This window comes from Serinus canaria, chromosome 2 (genome assembly GCF_022539315.1).
Source record: "Serinus canaria isolate serCan28SL12 chromosome 2, serCan2020, whole genome shotgun sequence".
In the NCBI taxonomy this organism is placed as follows: domain Eukaryota; kingdom Metazoa; phylum Chordata; class Aves; order Passeriformes; family Fringillidae; genus Serinus; species Serinus canaria.
Genome location: NC_066315.1, coordinates 82,580,101 through 82,601,001, shown reverse-complemented (window position 1 = coordinate 82,601,001; position 20,901 = coordinate 82,580,101). Strand labels below are relative to the sequence as shown.

Here is a 20,901-nt window from a genome sequence, read left to right as displayed (position 1 = left end):
TAAAATTATAAAGCAAAAGTAAAAATGCTGTAATTTTTTAGGGGGCTTTGGTTTATTTTATTTTGAGGAGACAGCAAACGTTTAACTCTTACCAACAAATTTCTGAGGCATAGAGCTCTTACGTTTGGCGACGTTACTTGCTAGTCTATCCAGCACGAGGGCTCTTTCTGACCCTATCTTGCACAGGTCTTCAGCCATTTCATTCTGGTTACTTTCGTCTTTTATGACTGAAATCAAATGACATCAGAAGGGTTAGGCAGGTTCCATTTTAATGGAACTGTTGTCTTAGGTTATCATTTGTCAGTCAATGTCTTTTAGCTCCCAAGCGGCTGGACGAAGGAGCTCAGCATATGAGACACAGGACAATTCTGACTCTCAGTAATCTGGTTAATCTATGTACATGCTCATGTTTTCCTCATTTAGGACACAAAAATGAGATAGCAACTGCAAGGTTTCTGCCTGTATGTCACATAATCCTTACACCCTTTGTTCTACAGCCACTCTGCATTTCTGTGAACAAATGAGGTCCTAACTTTATCCTGGACACAAAGTAGTTCACCTTTCCACTCTCCCACTGAAAACCCCCGCAACATCCTTCTGCACTTCTCCCAGTGTATGATAATTGCTTCCTCAGCAGGAAAAATTGATAAACTTCTCAACTCCAGCAGTGGAAGATGTATTTGCAAGCTACACCAACCCTTGTCTCTATCCCCTTTTATCCCGTAGCAAATATTTCAATATTTCCTTGATGGTATTTTAGACTTTAGCAATTTTAATTGATGAAATCACACCTTCAGCGGAACACTGATTTCCAATACTCAAACCTGTTTCCCAACCTCCTGCTGCTGCTGAGACTCTGTAGAATTAGGAGCTTAACTGTGAGGCTCTAGGAAAAGGAGACTATTTCATTTTCAGTATATTTTACTTCAGTACTTTCCTGCAGAAACAAAAGGGATGTATGAAAATGCACTGTCAAAACAATGACTGAGAAAAAGATATGGAAAGGTATTTCTGACTTCCAGCAACTAAGAGAAAGGTGAGTGGACTGAGATCACAACACAACTGTTTTGCCGTCGGTTTTTTGTTTGTGGGGTTTGTGGTCTTTTTGGTTCGTTTGTCAAGGGAGAAAAAGGGGTTAATTTTACTTTTATCTGCTACTAAGATATAGACATTTTTCCAGAACTTTTGGGTTGCTTTCAAAGGAAGATGCAAAAGATGATTTTCATACTTTGATTCTTTGAGTTGTTTCAACTAAGCGCCCCGCTCTGCTACATTTTTTCTTCCGTGCCTGCTAAGAATTTGTTTTATCCCTGGATTAACTGGTTCACAGGATCCATCAATCTGGTACCTGGGTGTTCCTCAATAGCTGAGAACACATCGTTGTGATCCAATGTTATTCTGAGAATATGCCACAGCCATAAAAGGATGATTGTGAAAATTTTGTTAGACCTGAAATCTATGAAATCAGCTCTGATGGATAACTGTGAAGAACAGGTGAAGTTTCCTATTAAACAGTGCCCTGCAGCCAAACTGAGAAGTACACAACTATTTCTTGAGTCCCTGCTGCAGCAGCACATACTGCAGTGACAGTGATAGTGACAATGAAAATGCCAGTGCCGATGACAGTTACAGCTTCACAGATTTGTGTTCCAGCCCCATAAGACACTAAAGATTGTGACCAATGCAGGAAATTAGAAGAATTTAGTCATGAAAGTGCATAAAACGAAACAGTGTTTATGGTACATAGCCATCACTGAACAAGCACACACCAGCATCTTGTGCTGACCAAGGCTTCCAGGTACCATCTCAGGAAGAGACTTACAGAGAATCTTTTAAGGCAGACATTCAACAGGAACACAAAAGACTAAATATTTAGTTAAAAGATGAAATTATCAAGAAATACCTGTTTAGGATATAATAACATTTCTTTTCTTATCAGTTCAAGAGAGGGTGAGTCATGAATTTAACAGTTAAACTTTTAAACTTCTAAAACTTCTTAAAAAAGAGGGCAAATTGAATCATGTACTAATCCCCAGTACTTGCAACTGAAACCCTCTGAAATCTGCAACCAAATGAATAACTATTTCTCTATAATTTGGTTCTGTAAAGTGAAAAAAGATCAGTTTATCTTTTCAAACAAAAAACTCACAATGACTGAAAAACTGTAATTGACCCTTTAAAAACTTCATAAGCTACTTCTCCTACTGTTTAATTTAAGCCTGGTAAGACTTCAGCACACTTCCACTCAACTCAAATGCAAAACTACAGGTAATATCTCTAAGAGAAGAACTTCCCATGGACAGTGAATTTAGTCCTCTAAAATAAGAATTTTGCAATTAAATTGATCAGGTTCCAATTTTGTGATATATTTCCTTCTCTTAAAGAGGGAGAATAAAAGTTAAAAACGTAAGTACAATCTCTTGCTCCACTTCTTACTCCCTTTTACTCTATCTTTCCCTTATTTAAGTTCTTTCTCATTACATTTTTTAGATTTCCAAGCTGATGGAAAACTTCTACAAGTTTAGGTTTTTTTCCACTGGCATTTTTTCTACGCATAGTGCCTAAAGTATTTTAAAAATGCTGTAAAAAGCAATCGTGGCAGAATGTCAAATCAGATGGTCGAACAGATATTTTTATACCAATTTTTTGAATTTTTTTGAGACTGGGGGGAAAAGGGGTCTGAATATTAACAGATCCACATCACACCTTGAAATAATTTAAGAACAGTGATATTAAAGCTGCTTGCTTTTCTAGATATATCATAGAATACAGTAAAATTCACAGGGCATCCACTCATCCTCAACTGTTTTTTCTACATTTTCATCATGCAAAATACTAGGAAAAATGAATGAAAGTTTCATTTTGTTAGAACTGTAGAGATTTGATTTTTTTAACTGAGGACTAAATTTCTTTAAGAGTGAAGTCTTTGGCTAAATATGAGGTTTAAACCCTTTAGTTAATTTAATTTTTTTCTAATTTGCAAAAGCAGTCCTATAATGTCAAATATAGAATATAGAAGAATACAAGAAGAATATACAAGAAAATATACATATATAAATGTATATACAAGAAGAAGTGATTCTTCCAAAGCAATAATTATTTCCTCAAGTTTTCATCCCACAGTTATTAGATATTTAGTTGTAAGATAGCGCAAATTCTCCTTTCAGGATTTGATATAAACTGTTTCATTTCTTATTAAAGTTTAGGATTCCTGACATCACTTTCATCTTACTAAGACTTTCGTAGTATTTCAGCTACTCATTCACACAGATTTTCAAATTCAATGTGCAGGCACTTAAATTCATGTGCTAGACACTGAAGACTGAAATCGCACACCAGAATATTTGCTTCTAAATCCTGTCATCTCTTTGAGAAATAAGTATTTCTGCTTACTGTGTATTATTACATTGAGGTTTTCTATTCATATATTCTGCAGCCCCTCAATAAAATTAGAAGGGGCACTGCTCTAACATGCTGCCTGCAGAAGCATCTCAGTTGTATTCACTGCTATCATTATGTGCATATACTTTACATTATTTGATAGCATGTAAAAACATATTCAGGTTCCGTACAGATATAAAATATTAAATGAAGCATCATTGCAAAGAGGACAGAGAGAATTTTCCATTTTTTGTCATTTGACAAACTAAATAACATATACTGACAGGATTAAAAAGGTATGCAGGAAATGGAACTTACTGGCTGGGTTTAAACTCCACCATAGAAACTGGATCTTCTCCATCTAAAACTGCACAAGCAAGAGGACTTTTTATGGCTAATTACTGTGATGAATCCCTTACAGACCTTCTGGATTTTTGTTAAAAAATATTATCCAAGCCCCAATATCTGCTTGCTCTCTTTCTAGGTATAGTTTTTTGATATTCTCCAAGAAATCAACTTTAGCTTCATCATTACACTAGTCTCAACACAGGTCCTTATCTCTCCTCAGTTTTCTTTCAAAGGGAAGCTTGGGAAGAAGGCTATCAATAAATTATTCACCATTCTGGACTGTCTCAAGTCAAACTGCCTAAATTAAACATCTCTGGCTTTATGTCCTCTTGCTTGTCAGAGTGAGATCAAAGCCAGATATCTCATCTTTGTTAGATGAGCTGGTCCCAGTGGTCAAGTAAGCCCTTTAAGCCACACTTGGGAAGGGGAGGAGATGTACAGTGCAGAAAACTCTGCAGCACCAACCAGAACACTGGAATTAAGTCTTTATTAAAAATACATCCATAAGTGTATTGCAATATAGTCCTCCAAGAGAAGGTGGTGAGGTGATGTAGCCATATTGTCTTGACATTACAAACTGATGTTTTCCAGGCCTTGCAAGTGTTTTGCTACATGTTTGAATTGTACTTTGGCATTTTATTGGAGCCAAAAAAAAGTGAAAAACCAGCCAAATATTTATCAAATAAAGAATAAATCCAGACACGTTATGGCACATGTGGGGGATGTGTGTGACTCTCCAAAGCAAAAGCTGCCACAAATGGTACTACTGATTCTTTTGCACTCCTTTCTCTGCATTTATGACAGGACAGCAGTATTGCTCAAATAGACACTTTTATTACCTGGATAGATGCTGCTTGAGAGATTCATGGTTTGAAGGTAGTTATGGCAGCGTTCTTTATGTTCTTCCAAAGAGCTGCGCTGCTTGTAACTGCGACCACAGTATCCACACTTATGGGGTTTGCCAACTGGAGAAAACACAATTCATTATGAGATTCAGATGAGGCATTCAACAGCATATTAACAATGGTAAGGACAAGAGATAAAAAGGCCACCCCAAAAATAAAGCCATGCTGTGGTGAAGGAAGATTTTGTCAATTTAAAAATCTAAGTGAAAAACAACTAATGGGAAAACTGATTGTATATCTTTACATTAACAGGCCAATTCTATGGGTACTACAAACTGATTGATGATGATTTAGATCAGATAAAGACTGTGGCACTAAATCTTTAAAAACAGCATCTACACAGGTTAGGAACTTAGACACCTTCACAGGTCTGGGAGTGGTTTCTCCAGCATCCTGTTGCACAGAGACTGTCAGTGGACGAACTGGTGGTATAGGCAGGGACTTGCTTGCCTGGAGGTCAGTTCTGGTGTGAACAGAACCAGCTCAACTCTTTTATGACAATCTTAGATTTTGTGTGTTTTCTGCTTCTGGAAATTAAAGATAAATGGCATGACAATTTATTTTCTGTATTACATCAATCCAGACCTAGCTAGTTCTAGGAATTTTTCACCAACAATACTTTTCTGTGTACTTCTGGACTTGAATTTTCTGTCTTAATATGATAAGACTGTCACTTTAAATGTGATTTCACAATTTTAGATAGTTACACTAGTTACAATATAGTTATTTCTGAAATTTATGTACTGGTTCTTAGGTGAAAATCAGATTCAGACATTGTTTTATAATGTATTGGTGCCAATTTGCCAGTTGCAGGAATTACATTATCTATAATTTAGGCATTGTCTCTTTACCTACGTAATCCTCAGGATTTACCAAGAGTGTCTAGGTGAGATTTCATATATATGTATACATGAAAACTATGTTTCAAATTGTGCATCCATGAAAATCAATTACAACGAGGGAGAAGGAGGTAAAATGCTATTTAAATTATGTGCCTTCCACAGTCAGGCTGGGGAAAAAAAAGTGAAAGAGAAATTATTTTGGAAATCTAAGGATCTTATTTTTTAATACATGTGTTAGAGAAGAATTTCCCTAATTTTTTTGGAGCACAAAAATATCACTTTGAGAGCTCCCCTTCTGCCACCCAGAACCCAAAACCAACTTTCACAAGCAACATTACCCGTGTCAATTCCAGCAATGTGTATTGGAGGTCTCCCATCCAAATAGCAATTTACATTTGCAGCTTAGCTTGGGGAACTAGATGAGATGGCACTCTGCTTTTAAAGGCACTTTAAATGTGCTAAATTGGTTTTACTTCACAGAAGGTATGTGACTGTGGCTTCTGTCAAACAATGAGAGGTTCATGGTAATGGGAAAGTGCAGCTATTCAAAAATATTTATTCATATCTCCATATTACTGTTGAGACAGACACTGAAAAACTCCATGAGCGTCCTCTTTTGTGGAAGACGATTATCTTTCTTTCTCCCACCCTTTGCGTTGTCCCCACGCTCTCTTTCAAAGTACTTGTAATAACAATGTCCAGCAAATAACTCCTGGTAAATGCTGTAGGCAGTATTCACTCCTTAGGCTGAGGATGAATACAAGACTGTGTTTCAACTTTATATTATCTCTAACCCTAAAACATTCATCAACTTAAGTCATGTTCGTACTTCTATGAAATTGATTACTCACACGGAGCTCATAAGATGAAACTCTAATACAGAAACTTTGAATCAGCCAAGAAGTATGGGAAAAAACCCAGTTCTTCTGGTGAAGGGTCGTGAGTGTGATGTGTGTTTAGTCATTTCTTTGCTGCTAACACGCTGCGGTCAGCTCACAGCTTGGTTAACCCCAAGATGGGGCTACTCAGGGTGAGAAGAGCTCTCAGGATTGGTGGCCACCCCCATCTCCTCAGTGGGTATGGTGATAAGCAGCCCTGGTTATTCCCAAACCTTCACTTACCTGAGTGAGTCCTCAGGTGTCCCGTGAGGGCATCCCTGCGGCGGCAAGCGTAGTTACACAGGTGACACTTGAAGGGCTTTTCACCTGAGTGAAGCTTTATGTGGCGCAGGAGGTTGCCCTTCTGGGTAAAGGAGGCTCCACACTGATTGCACTGGAAAGGGCGTTCTCCTATGGGAAGAAGGAGAAAATATGTGAGAACAAAAAAATCTTATGCGGTAACAAGAGAAAGATTTCAGGGAGAAAGTTGTTTTCTCACTGCTGCTCTGTGACTTCCACCGGCTGCAGGTTTGATATAACATGAGGCTTTCAGACTAAACCTGCCAGTTTCTTAATGCTTCACTGGCTGGGTCAATTTGATCTGAAAATCTAATTTTTTTTTTCTAAATCAGAATGGCACATCACAATGCAAATTCAAACTCATTTAAATAAAGTGACTGCAACATTTTGTGTTGAAGAGCCACTCTTCCTGATCAGCAGTTTTGGAATAAACCAATATCCAATTTTGCATGTTGTGGCATTTGGTGGGGTTTTTAATGTGGCTTTTTTCAAAGGGTCTTTAAAATATGCCACTGAAGCAGCAAAATAAAAAGGAAACTCATTAAAAATGCATTTCAGGATCACAAGTTCATTTCAGCGTTACATTCTTATATTTAAATGAAAGGCACTTCATTATAACAGTTATAATAACTTCTTTTCATTTACATTTTCCCTGTATTTTCCCTTTCAATTTCTTCTCCATTACCTGTCTGTCCCTAAGCAGCCAAATCAGGAAAGAGACAGAGAAAAGAGAGAAAGCTAGAGAGTAAAATCACAGAAGTTAAGACAGTGCAAAGGAAGCCCTGTACTTCCATGCCTAAGTCCCAACCTTGCTATAGCTAAGGTATGAGCAGAGGAGCTGCACAAACAGGCTCTGATGGTTTACACTTTGGATAGATGGGGGAAAACTTGAAGAGACACAGCCTTGATTTGTCTAAACTGGTGTTGTTATCAAGAAAGTGAATCCAAGCCTTTGCAAAAATTAATATGGCTGTTGTTTGCTTTTTAGTGTTGTTTAGTATCAATGTATTTTATTAGTTCGGGGATTTTTGGTTTTTTCTTGTATTTTTTTTTTAATTTAATGCATGAGGCCTTTTCTGAAATCAATGGGAAATCAAATACGTTTCCAGTTGTACCAGATAGGAATAACAGAAAAATTATACATAAGAGCATTCTATCAGCAAGAACTGCTTCTGCTTGCCTGTTTCTGTACAGTCCTCAACTAAGTTAAACTAGCCTTTAAAAGACATTTGCTGAATTTTGTTTCTCTTAGGTATCAGTTCAATCTGTTGTAGCAATTATAGTGCATCAACATTAGAAGCAACCCAAGGATGACCTGTTCTTAGTTATAATTTTTTTTTGTGCAACAATAACATTGTATTTAAGATTTCAGTGCTGAAGTTAAAATACTAAAAGAAAGAAAATAAAACAAATTTCTTCCTTCTCTCTCTCACTCAAACATCATGTATCATTTTGTACACCTAGGATGACTTTTTATGTGCATATACATGTGCATATATGTACAGCATGATAATTTTTGACTTCTGGGTAATGCACCAGAACAGCTGAAGATCAATTAGACAGCAGCACTGTCCCAACCCAAAAACATGAAGACCCTGCCATCAGGGCTGGCAGCTTTAGCATTCAGCAAAGAGCCAAATGAATCCCCTTTATGGCAAGACATTTTCACTGGTCAGTTTCAAGCACAGCAGTATAGTGCCTGTCAAGCCAAATAAGCTCACTTTCTTTGTCTGTCTAGTAGCTCTGTTCAGCTAAACTATATCCACATCTGGTTCAGCTGGGGTGGCACACAAAAATGCCAGCATAACCCTTACAGGACTTTGAAAAGTATTTCATAAGCCATGAAGTATGGTTAGGAAGAAAAGAAAACAGGTAAGTGTCTCTCTACTTAACTTCTTAATCTTTGGGGCATGTACTCAGCACAGAAAGTATTTTTCAGAAATGGACTGAAACAGTGAATGGAAGAATGTGTTCCCCTTGCCAGCTCAGCAAGGGGAACACATTCAGAAGAAATAGTTAATTCTTACTAAGTAACTTTTCTAGCATTCGTTTCTGTTTTTTTTACTCAGAGGACTGTAAGAAGACAAAACAAGAATCATAAAAGTACTCCAGGAATGAAATGTAAAGCAAGCAAGTATGCTATGTATCTCTAGCCTACAGCCCTCCCAGTCACAGGGGTGAAGTCTTGCACTAGGTGGAAAAGATGGATGGAGCCTTTCAAACGAGACTGCTGCACACCAAATACTTCTACAGAACTTAGAGTGGGATCAGATATAAGGAAGCCTGAACTTATGTTGCTGTAGAAGGAGAACAACATTGTCACCAAAAGACACTGAAGCTATGTGTAGCTTTGCTGGCCCTCAGCTGTCCATGATGCAACTACTGGGGTGAGGAAATGCCTCCTTTATTGAGCTCAGCAAAACTCCCAGACCTGCCAGGATGCTGACAGCCAAGGATGGAAGGTTACTGGGTGTGGTGATACCTCCAAAAATGAGGATGGAACAGGATGGAAATAAAAAATACATTACTCTTTTTCTAAACAGTCTAAACAGTGTATAATTTTCTCCAGGTCTGAATAGTACATACCTGTCCTGGGCATGTAGCAATGACTAAATATAGGCCGAGAAACAAAAACTGCCTTTGGACCCTGAATTCAATCAACCACTATCACCGTTGGAGTGATTTGCAAGCCTTAGTAGGAGCTTGGGCCCTGGACCCCGTATTCAGTGAAGAATACTTGAAATCTTAATTAAAATATTTCTAATTTCTTAAACAATGACAAGATCACTTAACACTCAGAGTTCACTTTCTAAATAAATTTGAGACAATCAGAACCAAGTAACAAGATGTGAGTGAACTAACCGGTGACTTAATTTAGTGAACACATAAGGAGGCAATATATACACCTATGCACACACATATACAGATATGCATGAATATGCAGATGTATGCACAGTGAGTGAGAGAAGCCTGAATATACCCTGAGGTTTCAGTATCAGGGAGCAGGAATTTCTTTCTCCTTTCAAGATCTCCTTTTTCTTAAACACCACACAAGGCAGTGCCAAGCTGGAGAAATGAATGTGCTGAAAGGGAAGTGAGAAGAGTTGGGCATCCGTGAGCTGGGATTTGCTCTGCAGATGTAAGCAACAGGTAAGGCGCTAGGAAGCAGTCAGTGCTGTGCAGTTGCCTGCAGACAGGAGAGGGCAGAAATATCAGGTGCTGCTCTGCATATCTGCACTTGGCAGGTGTATTCATTAAAAACAATTACATCTTTCATCAGGTCAGGCAGTCATTTTATTTTGGCACTTTAGTGTGCTAGAGTTTTGTTCACTTATCAAATATTTATTTAAGAAAACCTCACTGCATATGCAGGTTTTACATGAATTAGCAGCAAAGTAATTCATTTGTGAGGCTTATTCCTTCACCAGGCATGCATTGAAATGGGCTTTGGCATAGTCAGTTAAATGTCTGTAATAGTATATCCCATTTCGACTTTAATTTCCACAGCGCAGCTGAAAGGAAAAGCAGTCACCACTATTTCCCCATGACGTCCCTTTAATTTAAACTACCAGCTCTGAACTTCCACTCCTTTGCCAGCCCCTGAAAAACCACCTGAGCTCATTCAAAGAGGCTGCTCAGGAGAGGAGCTGAGGATGAGGCAGGAGGGAAAGCAAAGGCATTCCTTGCATGGAAGGACCCAGGGACAAAACACCCTTTAGTTTTATCCAGTGTAAAAGAGGGTTGTCCTGAACAAAGTGCCTCTTGTGGGGTGCTTCCACTGTAGGCTTGAACTATATTCCCTTATTAAAAAGAGGATCTAGGTGGTAAGGGAAGAGCTCTGCAAAGGGTTAAGAAATCTTTGTGTGACAGCACCCCAATTGTCACCCCAAATGACAATCTTTGTGTGGTAGCACCCCAAGCACCCCTGGCAGGCAAATGGGTCCCTCTAGCAGGCAAGAAGTTCAGGGAGCTGAAGGTCTGGGGAAATGACCTGCACTCAGTGAGCTGTCCCTGGGGGATATTGTCACAGGCAGCCTAGCTCATGCTCAGAGACAGCAGGCTGAGTACCAAGGAGGTCATGAGAAACAAAGGCAGCTGTGCCCACCACCTCCATAAAGTCAGGTGTGTTCTCACACAGGCCATTTAGCCCTAGTGCAAACACTGCAGTGGACCCTTAGGGACCTGAAACAGCTCCTCTCATCCAGCAACAGTGTTTTTTTTTTTTTTTTAACAAAAGAGCAGTCTGCTTAAACAAGCACAAAAACTTCTACCTCTAAGTGCATTTCAAGTTGCAACATACTGTTTCAACCACTACAGCAACCTCTTTAGCCCATGGGTCTGTTTCAAAGGCCTCATGTACAAGTCATTTTATCAATTTTTGAAGGAAGGAAGGAAAGGAAAGGAAGGAAAGGAAAGGAAAGGAAAGGAAAGGAAAGGAAAGGAAGGAAGGAAAGGAAGTAAGGAAGGAAAGGAAGGAAAGGAAAGGACAGGAAAGGAAGGAAAGGAAGGAACAGGCAAAGTGCAGGCAAGGAAAGGCCCTTCGACCGGTCCATTCCTTCGCCTGCCCTTCACGGCCCTGCCCTTCCCTTCGCCGTGCCTTCCCTTACCCGTGCCCGTCCCTTCCTTCCCTTCCCTTCCTTCGCCACTTCACTGCCCGTCCCGCCCTGCCTTCCCTGACCGTCCCCGTACCCTTCCCTTCCCTCGCCTGCCACAAGGACAGGCAATCCAACCCGTCCTTTGTTCTATCTTTGAATTAGGCTACAGCCTCTCTTCTGAGTACTAGTTGTGGCTTTTCCTATAATTGTCTACTCTTCCCTGACAGAGGGATTTATCACATAGAATTGAAGAGTACTTTGAAGCAAGCAATGTAACAGCCTTGCTTCTGAAGGTGGCTAACCCTTGTTACACTAACAGATCCCACGCTTCCATAGCTTGAACAGACAGAGTTCCCGTGACAGACAGTAACACTGAGGGCAATGGAACACACTGCAGGGCTTTTCACCAATCCTCTCCATTTTAACTCTGAAAGCACTTTGTTAATCTCACGACTTAGCAATTCTGGGAAAGTTATTTAAGCAAGACTCTGAGGATATGGAGGAAGAAAGTATCTATGTGTTTATTGGCACAACTATTTCAGAAAAATGTAACTATAAGACAGATCAATTCTTACCTTAAAAATATTTTAAAATTCCCTCTCATTGTAATATTCATGTAAAAATGCCAAATCCCAAATTTATTTTCAAAGCAACTTCTGTGAAATAACAGTACACTTTGGTTCTTCTCTTTTAGCTATGAATGACATTAAAGTTTAGATTGGAAGCCTAATTTTTAGACATCTTATATCAGGCAAGGTGAGGCTCACTCTTTACTTTTTCATTTAATTCAGCCTCTTCCTTTTTGGCCCTCTTTGAGACTAATCAGAATTAGAAAATTGAGAAAAGAATATTCACAGCACTGTATAATGAAAAGCCATCCTTATGGACACAAAATCTTTACATGTCTCTTTTAGTGTCCTTGTGGAAACACTTTAGTGCACATTTGACCTGTGACAATACTTGTTTTTACTTAATGAAACACCGGACATGAAATGTAAGTATTTTTTACTAAGTCTGTCAATACAGTTCTCTTAATACACATTTTTCCAATCACTTTCATATTCACTGATCCATAATGAGCTTTTCTGTTTTGTTGGAAACATAACAACTGGGTTAATTTCAGAGTTAGCTACAAATGGGCTTTTCTTCAGCAGTTCTTAGAGATTTTTTAGAAATTAAACAAGACTTCTTTTCTTTTAGGTTTGATTTTTCAATTTTTTTTTTTTCAAATCAAACAAACAGCACAATTTCTAGCCCAAGAGATGGACTTCTAAGAAGAAGCCTCAATTTCAGTGCAGGCCAAAAGGATGTACCAAAATAACTGAGTTGCAAAGGCTCACCCATGCTGCATTACCTTAGAAGAGGCAACATGTGCATGATACAGAGTATAAGTCTTAGTTACTAACATGTGGCCAGTTCTTGTCAACTATAGGAAAAACTGTGGCAGGCCTTACCAGTGTGGCTTCGTTTGTGAACCATGAGCACATTGGGACCGATGCAAATTATCCCACAGATATCACATTTTAGCTTTCCATTAGGAAGTCGAATGCCTCCAACTCCTGACAAAGCTTTGCTGCCTGGACCATTGTGTGAGCCATTCATTTTCTCTCCTGCGGCATCAAGCATTCGTAAATCCTCTGCACATTCTTCCCCATTCATTTCACAGGCACGCCCATTCTCTTCATCACTCTGAGTCTCTATTTTAATATTACCAGCTGAAAGAAACAATACAGGATGCCACTCAGTTTGGTTACAGAACAAATAATGTGGCAAAGAAACAATCACATGAAAGGAGTTAACTTCTAAACAGCAGGTACAATATCACTAAATAACAAGTGCTGTGACCTCAACTATAATTTTGTGGGCAATTGGTCAGTTTGTAACACATGGAGCAATGAACAGTGGATATCACTAAAACAAATACAAGGCATCCAGGGAGCTGGGAACCCAAACAATATTACATGTCTGTTTCTAAGTCGCTTTGAAATTTTTGTGTTTATAGCTTTCATTCTGACAATCAGGCTAATTGGAATGAAACTTAAAATTAATCCACTTCATAGGGATTTGTCCAAAACAATTGTGAAAGTAACCCAACTCAATGGATACAAATGAACAGAAAATGCAACATTCTCCACCTGGCAGGAAGATTCCAAGGGCTGTACAGAATCCAAATTTTTGGTTTGCAGTTCTATGGGGTAAGCAATGCCAATGGGAAAGCAGAGTACAAGCACTGATAAAGAAATCAGGGTAGGGAAGGATGGAAGGAAGAACCTAAGGAAGCTATAGAGTGATAGTTGTGTTTCTAGGACAGCAAGATTAGGATTGCTGAGTGATTGGAGACAGAAGTAATGATTAAAAACCAGTCAAATAAAAAAAGGTGCCTGGGAAAACGATTAAGACTTTATAAGATAAATCCTTTACATTGTAATCCCATAGGTGACAATTGCTTGCAGCCAGAATAAGAATTTAGGTAAATTTCCTACAGCCACACAACATATGATAACTAGAGGCTAGTAAATTTGATGTGATATGAACACAGCAAACTTCAACATTAAGGAAAAGGGTCAAGAATCAGAAAACTTTGTGCCAGTATTCATTCCTCTTCTCTCCACAGGATTGTATGATGTTTTATGTAGAAAAAAGAATCTTTCCTATTATTTCCCTCTTTTCTAATCTGGTGATTTTGGTGAAAAAATACTTTTTCATTAGGCTGAAAAAGACCATTTTGTTGTCCGAAATCTTACTTTCTATACAGTAAAACCCTCTCTACCTTCAACCCACCCCACCCAAAAAAAGGAAAGAGTTTACTTCAGTAGGTAGCTAAGAATATGAGGGATCTGTTTCACCCAATAAATTCCAGGTCTTTTTCTTCTGTGGAACAAGTTTTATGGTAACCTCATTCAAAAGTGATGGTGTAGCAATTCGATAACAAAAAGCTATGGACAATAATTACCTCAAGAGACTGAAAGACCGATATTCCTTTGAAATGAAGAGGATTGACAAACTCTTCTCTGATACATCCTGCAACCTCTCAGGTGTCGCAGAAGGACTGCATGGATGTAACTGACAAGAGTTATCTGACTCGAAATCCTATTGGGAAACAGAAGCCTAAAGGTGTTCACATTTATGAATACTGCTTGACTGGACACCTTTTAAAAAGTCTACCAGTCTAGGTATTTTAATGGTTTTTTAAGTATTGCATTTTAATAGAAATCATATGCAAACCAGAATAAGAGCATATTATAAATAGCAGTTTTCCTTTAAAATGTATGTTCTAGAAAGGGTAATAATTTAGTGATATACCAAAAAAAATCAATGTCCAAACAATGACTTAAAAAGATGGCATGACTGGTTAAACAGAACTGATTCTGCAAATTTAATGGGCTACAACCTCATACTGCTGTTTTCACCATGGCAAATGGAAGCAATAGAAATATTTGGCTTGAGTATATGACAATTTTCCACAATTTACAGGTAATTTTTTTCCCTTTCAGTTATAAGAATAATACATGTATTTTTACTAAACAATTTTTAAACAATTTATAAAGTATTTTTACTACTAAACAAAAGGCTCCTTTTTTGCCAGTGATTTGGAGAAGGTAGATTTTGAAGCAGATTTTTTGTTAAGTTATAACAAAATGCACATGAACAAAACAAAAAGATCAGACTACTTAAGTGCATGCAGAAAAACATAGATTACTCAGAAATGAAATGGCACAAACAAAAAAATCATAAAAGTAGGAACTAGATGGAAATGCTCTGTAGTGAACTGAGTTTCAGTATACTTACTGGAAAAAGATTTGGGAATTATTGCATGAAAGTCCCTAAAGCCTTCCGCCCCGTATGCAGCTGCAATAAAGAAGGCAAACAGGATGCTGGTTTGTGGTACTGCTAGCAGTAAATGTAAAAGAAGATGGCACTATTGCTATAAGATAAATACCTAGGAGAAAGACAAAACTATCATCACAGAAGCAACATAAGCAGTTTAGGATGAAGGAGGAACAGGAGATGGACAGCTAGCAGGGGAATCCTGACTCGTCTAGAACAATTCCCATTTGCGAAAATGCCCTTTTCTTCCAAAGCAGCCAACAAGTTTTATCATGTTTTCTAGAAGCATAATGTGCTCTTGGGTATTCCCCTTGCTTGGGCAGTAATTCCTGCTGAAGTCAAGAGGAACTCTTGCTAACTCTAGTCTCAAAAGGGTCAATGCAGGCCCCTACAGTGCAGCTTCCTCAGAAATTATTTTTTGCCAATGTGCCCTCCGTCTGTGACAGAAATCTCTTACACATCCTTGTTGTATTACACGGATTCTTACATATCCTTGTTTCTAGTCTCTGCAGTTATAAAAAGTGAAATTGTGTTGTTTTCCTCTTATGCCTGCTGGTCTTATGCAATGGAAGAAGAGGGAGTTCAGGTTTACATATATATGTATTTTTTATTGTGTATATTGGCATATTTTTGGTTTGTACTTCTAAGGCTTGTCCTCACAATGTAGTTACAAAGAACAGTTGTACAAAAATATTATATGCTGCATATTATAAGTAGACACATACAAATTACCATGCCATTGGGCATGCTGATACAAGTAATGCTGAAGTTCATTAGTTGACATAAGCAATGACAGGGATATTGATCCAGCCAATATTCACCTAAGCTCTCCACAGCTATGTCCTGGACTGCTGCAGCTGTACTGCTCAATGAATGTCCCTGTGCAGACCAGGCTGAGTACCAGGATGTGCATCCATTCTGCAGTGCAGCTCATGGCAGGGGTTCAGTTCACATGCAGAGTTCACTTTGCTAGTGAGACATGGTGGACATTGAGGGCACCTGACTCACCCTGGGTCCTCACAGAAATTTTATAGGTCTAATTAACAAAAAAAAAAAAAAATCTCTCCCTGTTCAAACTTTGTACTTCTTATGAATCTGTCTGCAATTCAAGAACTAGTGAAAAGAGTCCCACTGATGCAGGAGACACAACAGAAGAGAGAAATCACTCCAGTAAAAATGTTAAGGACTTTTATTAAATCTAAATAATAGGGAAGGCAGGGTATACTTTCTTTTTTTTTCCCCTTGGGGGCTTATACTGAAAATAAAAACCATCAGTGTTTTCTACTTTTGTGAGAGTGGTTCTCACCCGTCCTTTGTTATAGTAGAGAAATCACTTATGGAGCAACAAGGATCTGAAAAATACCTGCAAACAATATTTTTCATGTGTACTCAGACTTTGTACCAGTTTCTGAAACTGTTATCCAATACAGTTTTTGTAGAAATAATTTCTGTACACATCCATAACTATGTACACACATATGCATTAATTAAATAGCTTTAAAATAACTCATGGTAATAATTTCTCATTGGCTCTTCTAACACCATTAAGAAATTACTCATTAATTAATTTACTTCAATTTGGTTGGAGGTGACCTTAAAAGGCTCGGTATTTAATTCCCTTTGTACACATTATCACAATTCAGGGCTGTTTAATACAAACCTTTTTTTTGGTGGAAGGGGTGTAGAGTTCTTTGATGTCACTGGACTGACAGCTTTCCCCCACTCCTTTTTTACCTATCCAGAGTGTGGAAAAATTACCCAAAACCAGGGCACTGGCTGGGTCCCTTGAGGTCTATTATGTTTACTGGAAATTTCACTTTGGATTTTCTGAAGAGCATTTTAAATTAGTGTTAAAACAGCTGTTCAGTATTCTATGGCTAAAGGTGATTTATGCAAGTCTTGGAAAAAAAATAAATTGATATGTCAAAGGGGAGAGAGGTGATGATATAATTTATCACTGAAGAGCAGCACTGCTGACTCCACATCAGACTTGGGCTGGGGCAGTCACGAAAGCAGGATGGTATGAGAGCAGACAGCATCATACTTCCCTGGGAAGAGCTGAGCAACATGGAGATGGAAGGGAGGCATTTTGCAATGAGTGAAAGAGTTGATGGCAAGCAGAAAGGAGAAAACAAACAGACCTCCTGGGAAACTGGACGTAGAGGGTGGCTTTCGAAGGACAGAGAAATAGGCAGCTGGAAAAAAGATGCATGGGAACAATTAGTAATTTGTTTACAATCCACTGCCAATTTACCTTCTTTTTTAGCTATGAGAGTCCCTCCCAGCTGTAAAATGCTTTCAATTTTGTGAGATTTTGGCAATGGCATAGGTCTCAGTACCTGGGCCATAATTCTGTTTGGAAGGGGGGATTCACCTCCCAAGTCATATTGTTCTCCAGTGGGATTTTTAAAGAAGTAAAAAAGCATAGGACCTGGCTATCAAAGGTATTTAAAGAGTAGCAGACAAAGACAAATCACACTGAAGCTTCTGAGGCATTTAAACAATACAATTATTTGATTTTAATGGGATTTGATCTTTTATCCCAGTAAGTACTAAACTGTATCTTGTGGCATATACCTGCCTTTAAGAACTTATTCTTTAGACTTTATTTGAAAATAATCCAAATAATTTGGTTTTGTGTCATGCAATATCTTGTTTGTACTTTGTAGCCAAGAGCAGAGAGAGATTTCTCTTCAAGTGTCTGCAAATAGTTTGGGTGGTGTAATTTTTTGTTTTCATGGCTCACTTTTTATTTCAGGACAAGTCAGAAGTATTTTGTTGATATTAGTTGATGCTTAAATCTTAGCATTAAAATCCAGGAGTTTTCATGAAGACACCATAACTATTCAACCAGCAATCCTACCTGACTGATTTGAACAGTAGCTTATCACTCTAACTGTGAGAAAAAACCAAAACTTTAACACCATCCTGTCTAACAAATGATAGAAAATATTGTGAAAAAAGGCAGAATAAGATGAGGAAACCCCACTAATCGGCAAAATAAATCCCCTCAGCATGCCAACATGTGTCAATAAATGCAGACAGGATCTCTTCTTGTTTACATAGGTACTCAGAAAACAATACTGTCAGCAATCTCACCTGTTATTTCTGATACGAGACATAACAGTTACTTTGTTTTGTAACAGCATATGAAAATTTTAGCACTTGGTTTTATGCACTGAAATCCTTCCCCCTTTCCTTTTTATATCAAGATCGTTTACTATGGTATCAGCTCTGTTCTCACTCCACAAGAGCACTGCAGGTATAGGATGCCATTCTCAGAAATGAAAGTTGTCTTTCCATAGAATCTTTAAGGAGTCATTATTCACCAGCCAGACTTGACAACAAACAACCAATTCTTTACCTTAAGTTATGTTTCCATTGATAGTTTCTTTCCCTTATGAGCTCTGAAGCAACAAGAATAATTGTGTGGGTGAGAAAAATGACAACAAAGGGTCTGAGCAGAGGAATCATAATGCAATGCCTTGAGCTCTTCTTCAGTCTAATTCAGATGACACAACAGAACAGAGATGGGACTGATCAAACTAACTGGTTGTTTAGCTACAGAAAAAGCAGGTGCAGCCAAGTGCTCTTAAAAACTACTCTTCTACTCCCTCCTTTCTACATAAGCACTGCATTGGCAGTGCTAATCAAGTATTTGTGGTGTGTCTCTGTGTAAAATGCTGAAAGTTAGAGGGCATTTTCAAAGGGAAACAAAAATAACAGAAAGAAGAGTAGTAGCAGGAACTGCTGGGACACACCTGCAGAGAGGCTGGTGCTGATGGATAAGGAGATCCTCGCTGCAGGGTCTATGCTGCTTCCTTTGACTCCAAGTGCCAATCAGCCCTTGGCAGCCAATTTCTTCCCTACTCTAATTCTGGCTTTCAATCAAATGGATATTATTCCAGAAACACAGGCATCCACAGATAAGCTATCTCCCACAGGACAACTGGTGCGAGGAGCTCCACCCATGTCATCACCCATGACTTCAACTTCTCCCTGCTACTGTCTGGGGGAGGTGCCTACCTCATGAGCCAGCGCCAGTGCCTGTCAGCATGCACAGCCTGTCCACAGCAGAAAGGAGCAGGGAACTGTGCTTCACTGCATTGCAAAGCCCATCAACATGTTTTTCTAGGGGCTGCAGTGAAATCAAACTGTACGGAATCAAAAAAGTGAACAAAACAACCAACAAAGTATGTCCTCTCTAGGTACAAAAAGTGGCTTTTGCTCCATTGTACTTTCTCCCAGCAGCCTCCTGTTAGCTATCTACAGGAATTTTCTAAAGGACCAGTAAAGATGCACTGATTAAAGACAGATTCAAATAATGCACTTAAATATACACTGGAAGATACGTGCCTTTTATACACTTTTCTAAATTTGTGTTTCACTAGGAAATGATCTGTAACCAAACCAAGGGGCTGGTCTAGTTCATATTTCTTGTCTTTGTTGTGAAACTTCCTGGTACATTTTGTACTGGATTCAAGTTGTTTTTCCAAAGGACAGTTAACTACCTGGCTGTTTGATGTTCATCATTTGAACTACAAGTAAAACTAGACTTTAAAGGCAAGAGAAAGAGCACTGTCAGGAAATGCTATACTAAACCTTTCTCAAGTTCTACATGTATGTGTAATCCATGCTTCCTAGACTGGAAATGCTCTGCATCTTTTACTGGCTGCATGATGGAGAAGCTAAGGGAACTGTTGCGGGTTTGCCGGTAACAGACTTTACTGACACTTCTCTACTTTGAGAAGTAAGCTGAGAACACTTTCAAACTGGAGAGAAAGATTTGCTGACAAATGATAGTAATAACAGCACTTTTCATTCTCAAATTTTTTGTCTCTTCTGCTTTCATCAGATTTTTTTTAATATGGTCTTTAAGTGATGAAGGAGTAGTAAGAGGGCCCTAAGCAGGAAATTTTTAAAAAGAAAAGTAAACTTAAGTAACAATGCAAACTGTGAGGTAAAAAAAAACTACCATACTTGAAAACATTCTCAGCTCACACAGGTGTGTCCATGAACCCACACGCTTATGTGCCGAGACTGGAACCTCCAAAGCTGCATTCTCCAAAAAGACTGCCGGCACAATCATTGTGGCTCACACTCTTCCCCACACAGCAACAGTTATCCAGGAAAAGCAATGCCTCAGATATATGATATCCTAACATTTAAAAGGCTTTTCCCTTCTCAAATCCTTCCACAAAGCATACTTTAGTGAAAGTCATGGGTGTTGACCCATCTTCAACTAAGGAAACAAAACTCCAGCTAAAGGCAGTTGCACGTGGCAGCTGGGAGAACATGAAAGGAGTATGCACCTGCAAAGATTAGTGTTTTGGAGAAGAGGAAAGACTATATTGAGATTCAACAGGCAGACCAGACGCTCTACAAGATGGAAGAAACAGCTAGGCTCTTTTGGGAGTTACTGTGGCCATCCCTTAACAAGGCAAAGGGGTTAAAAAGTGTAGAAACACAATTAAAACCAGACAAGGTGATCAGTTACATATGAAAAATGTGAACTGTAGTTAGAAGGGGAGTTTTAAGCTTGTTTGACCAAGAGAAAAGCCTGTGAAATCTGAACACAAACAGAGGATATTGGTCAGGTACCAGATGAAGGCAACAGTAGCTGCCCTGAAGAACAGAACCACCACATGGGAACAATGAAGTACCCTTGGTTCTGTGGTTCAGGGAAAGGCAGGGAGATTAACTATTTTTTATATTCATTCAGAGAATCTTAATTTGCCATGCCCTGAATGCAAAGTTAGCCTTTCTTTGCAAACCCTCCCCTTTCCATGTACCACCTCAGTGATCTGCTTGCACATCCTTATTT

The 20,901-nt window shown here is 38.7% G+C and overlaps 1 protein-coding gene across 16 annotated transcripts in view; it reads right to left on the bottom strand.

Moving 5' to 3' along the window:
• The window catches only part of IKZF1 (IKAROS family zinc finger 1), a 69,737-nt gene that overhangs the window by 8,192 nt on the left and 40,644 nt on the right, over positions 1 to 20,901 (bottom strand). For 7 of the 16 annotated variants that reach the window (XM_050971057.1, XM_050971054.1, XM_050971053.1 and 4 more), the window contains 6 exons: positions 17,219 to 17,272; positions 15,039 to 15,098; positions 12,704 to 12,964; positions 6,598 to 6,765; positions 4,569 to 4,694; positions 93 to 227 (listed from right to left, as the gene is read on the bottom strand). In XM_050971057.1, coding sequence (XP_050827014.1) covers positions 93 to 227; positions 4,569 to 4,694; positions 6,598 to 6,765; positions 12,704 to 12,964; positions 15,039 to 15,098; positions 17,219 to 17,272 — 804 coding nt within the window. The remainder of the gene's footprint in view (positions 1 to 92; positions 228 to 4,568; positions 4,695 to 6,597; positions 6,766 to 12,703; positions 12,965 to 15,038; positions 15,099 to 17,218; positions 17,273 to 20,901) is intronic. The other 9 variants (XM_050971063.1, XM_050971058.1, XM_018907358.3 and 6 more) reach the window with 9 other exon arrangements.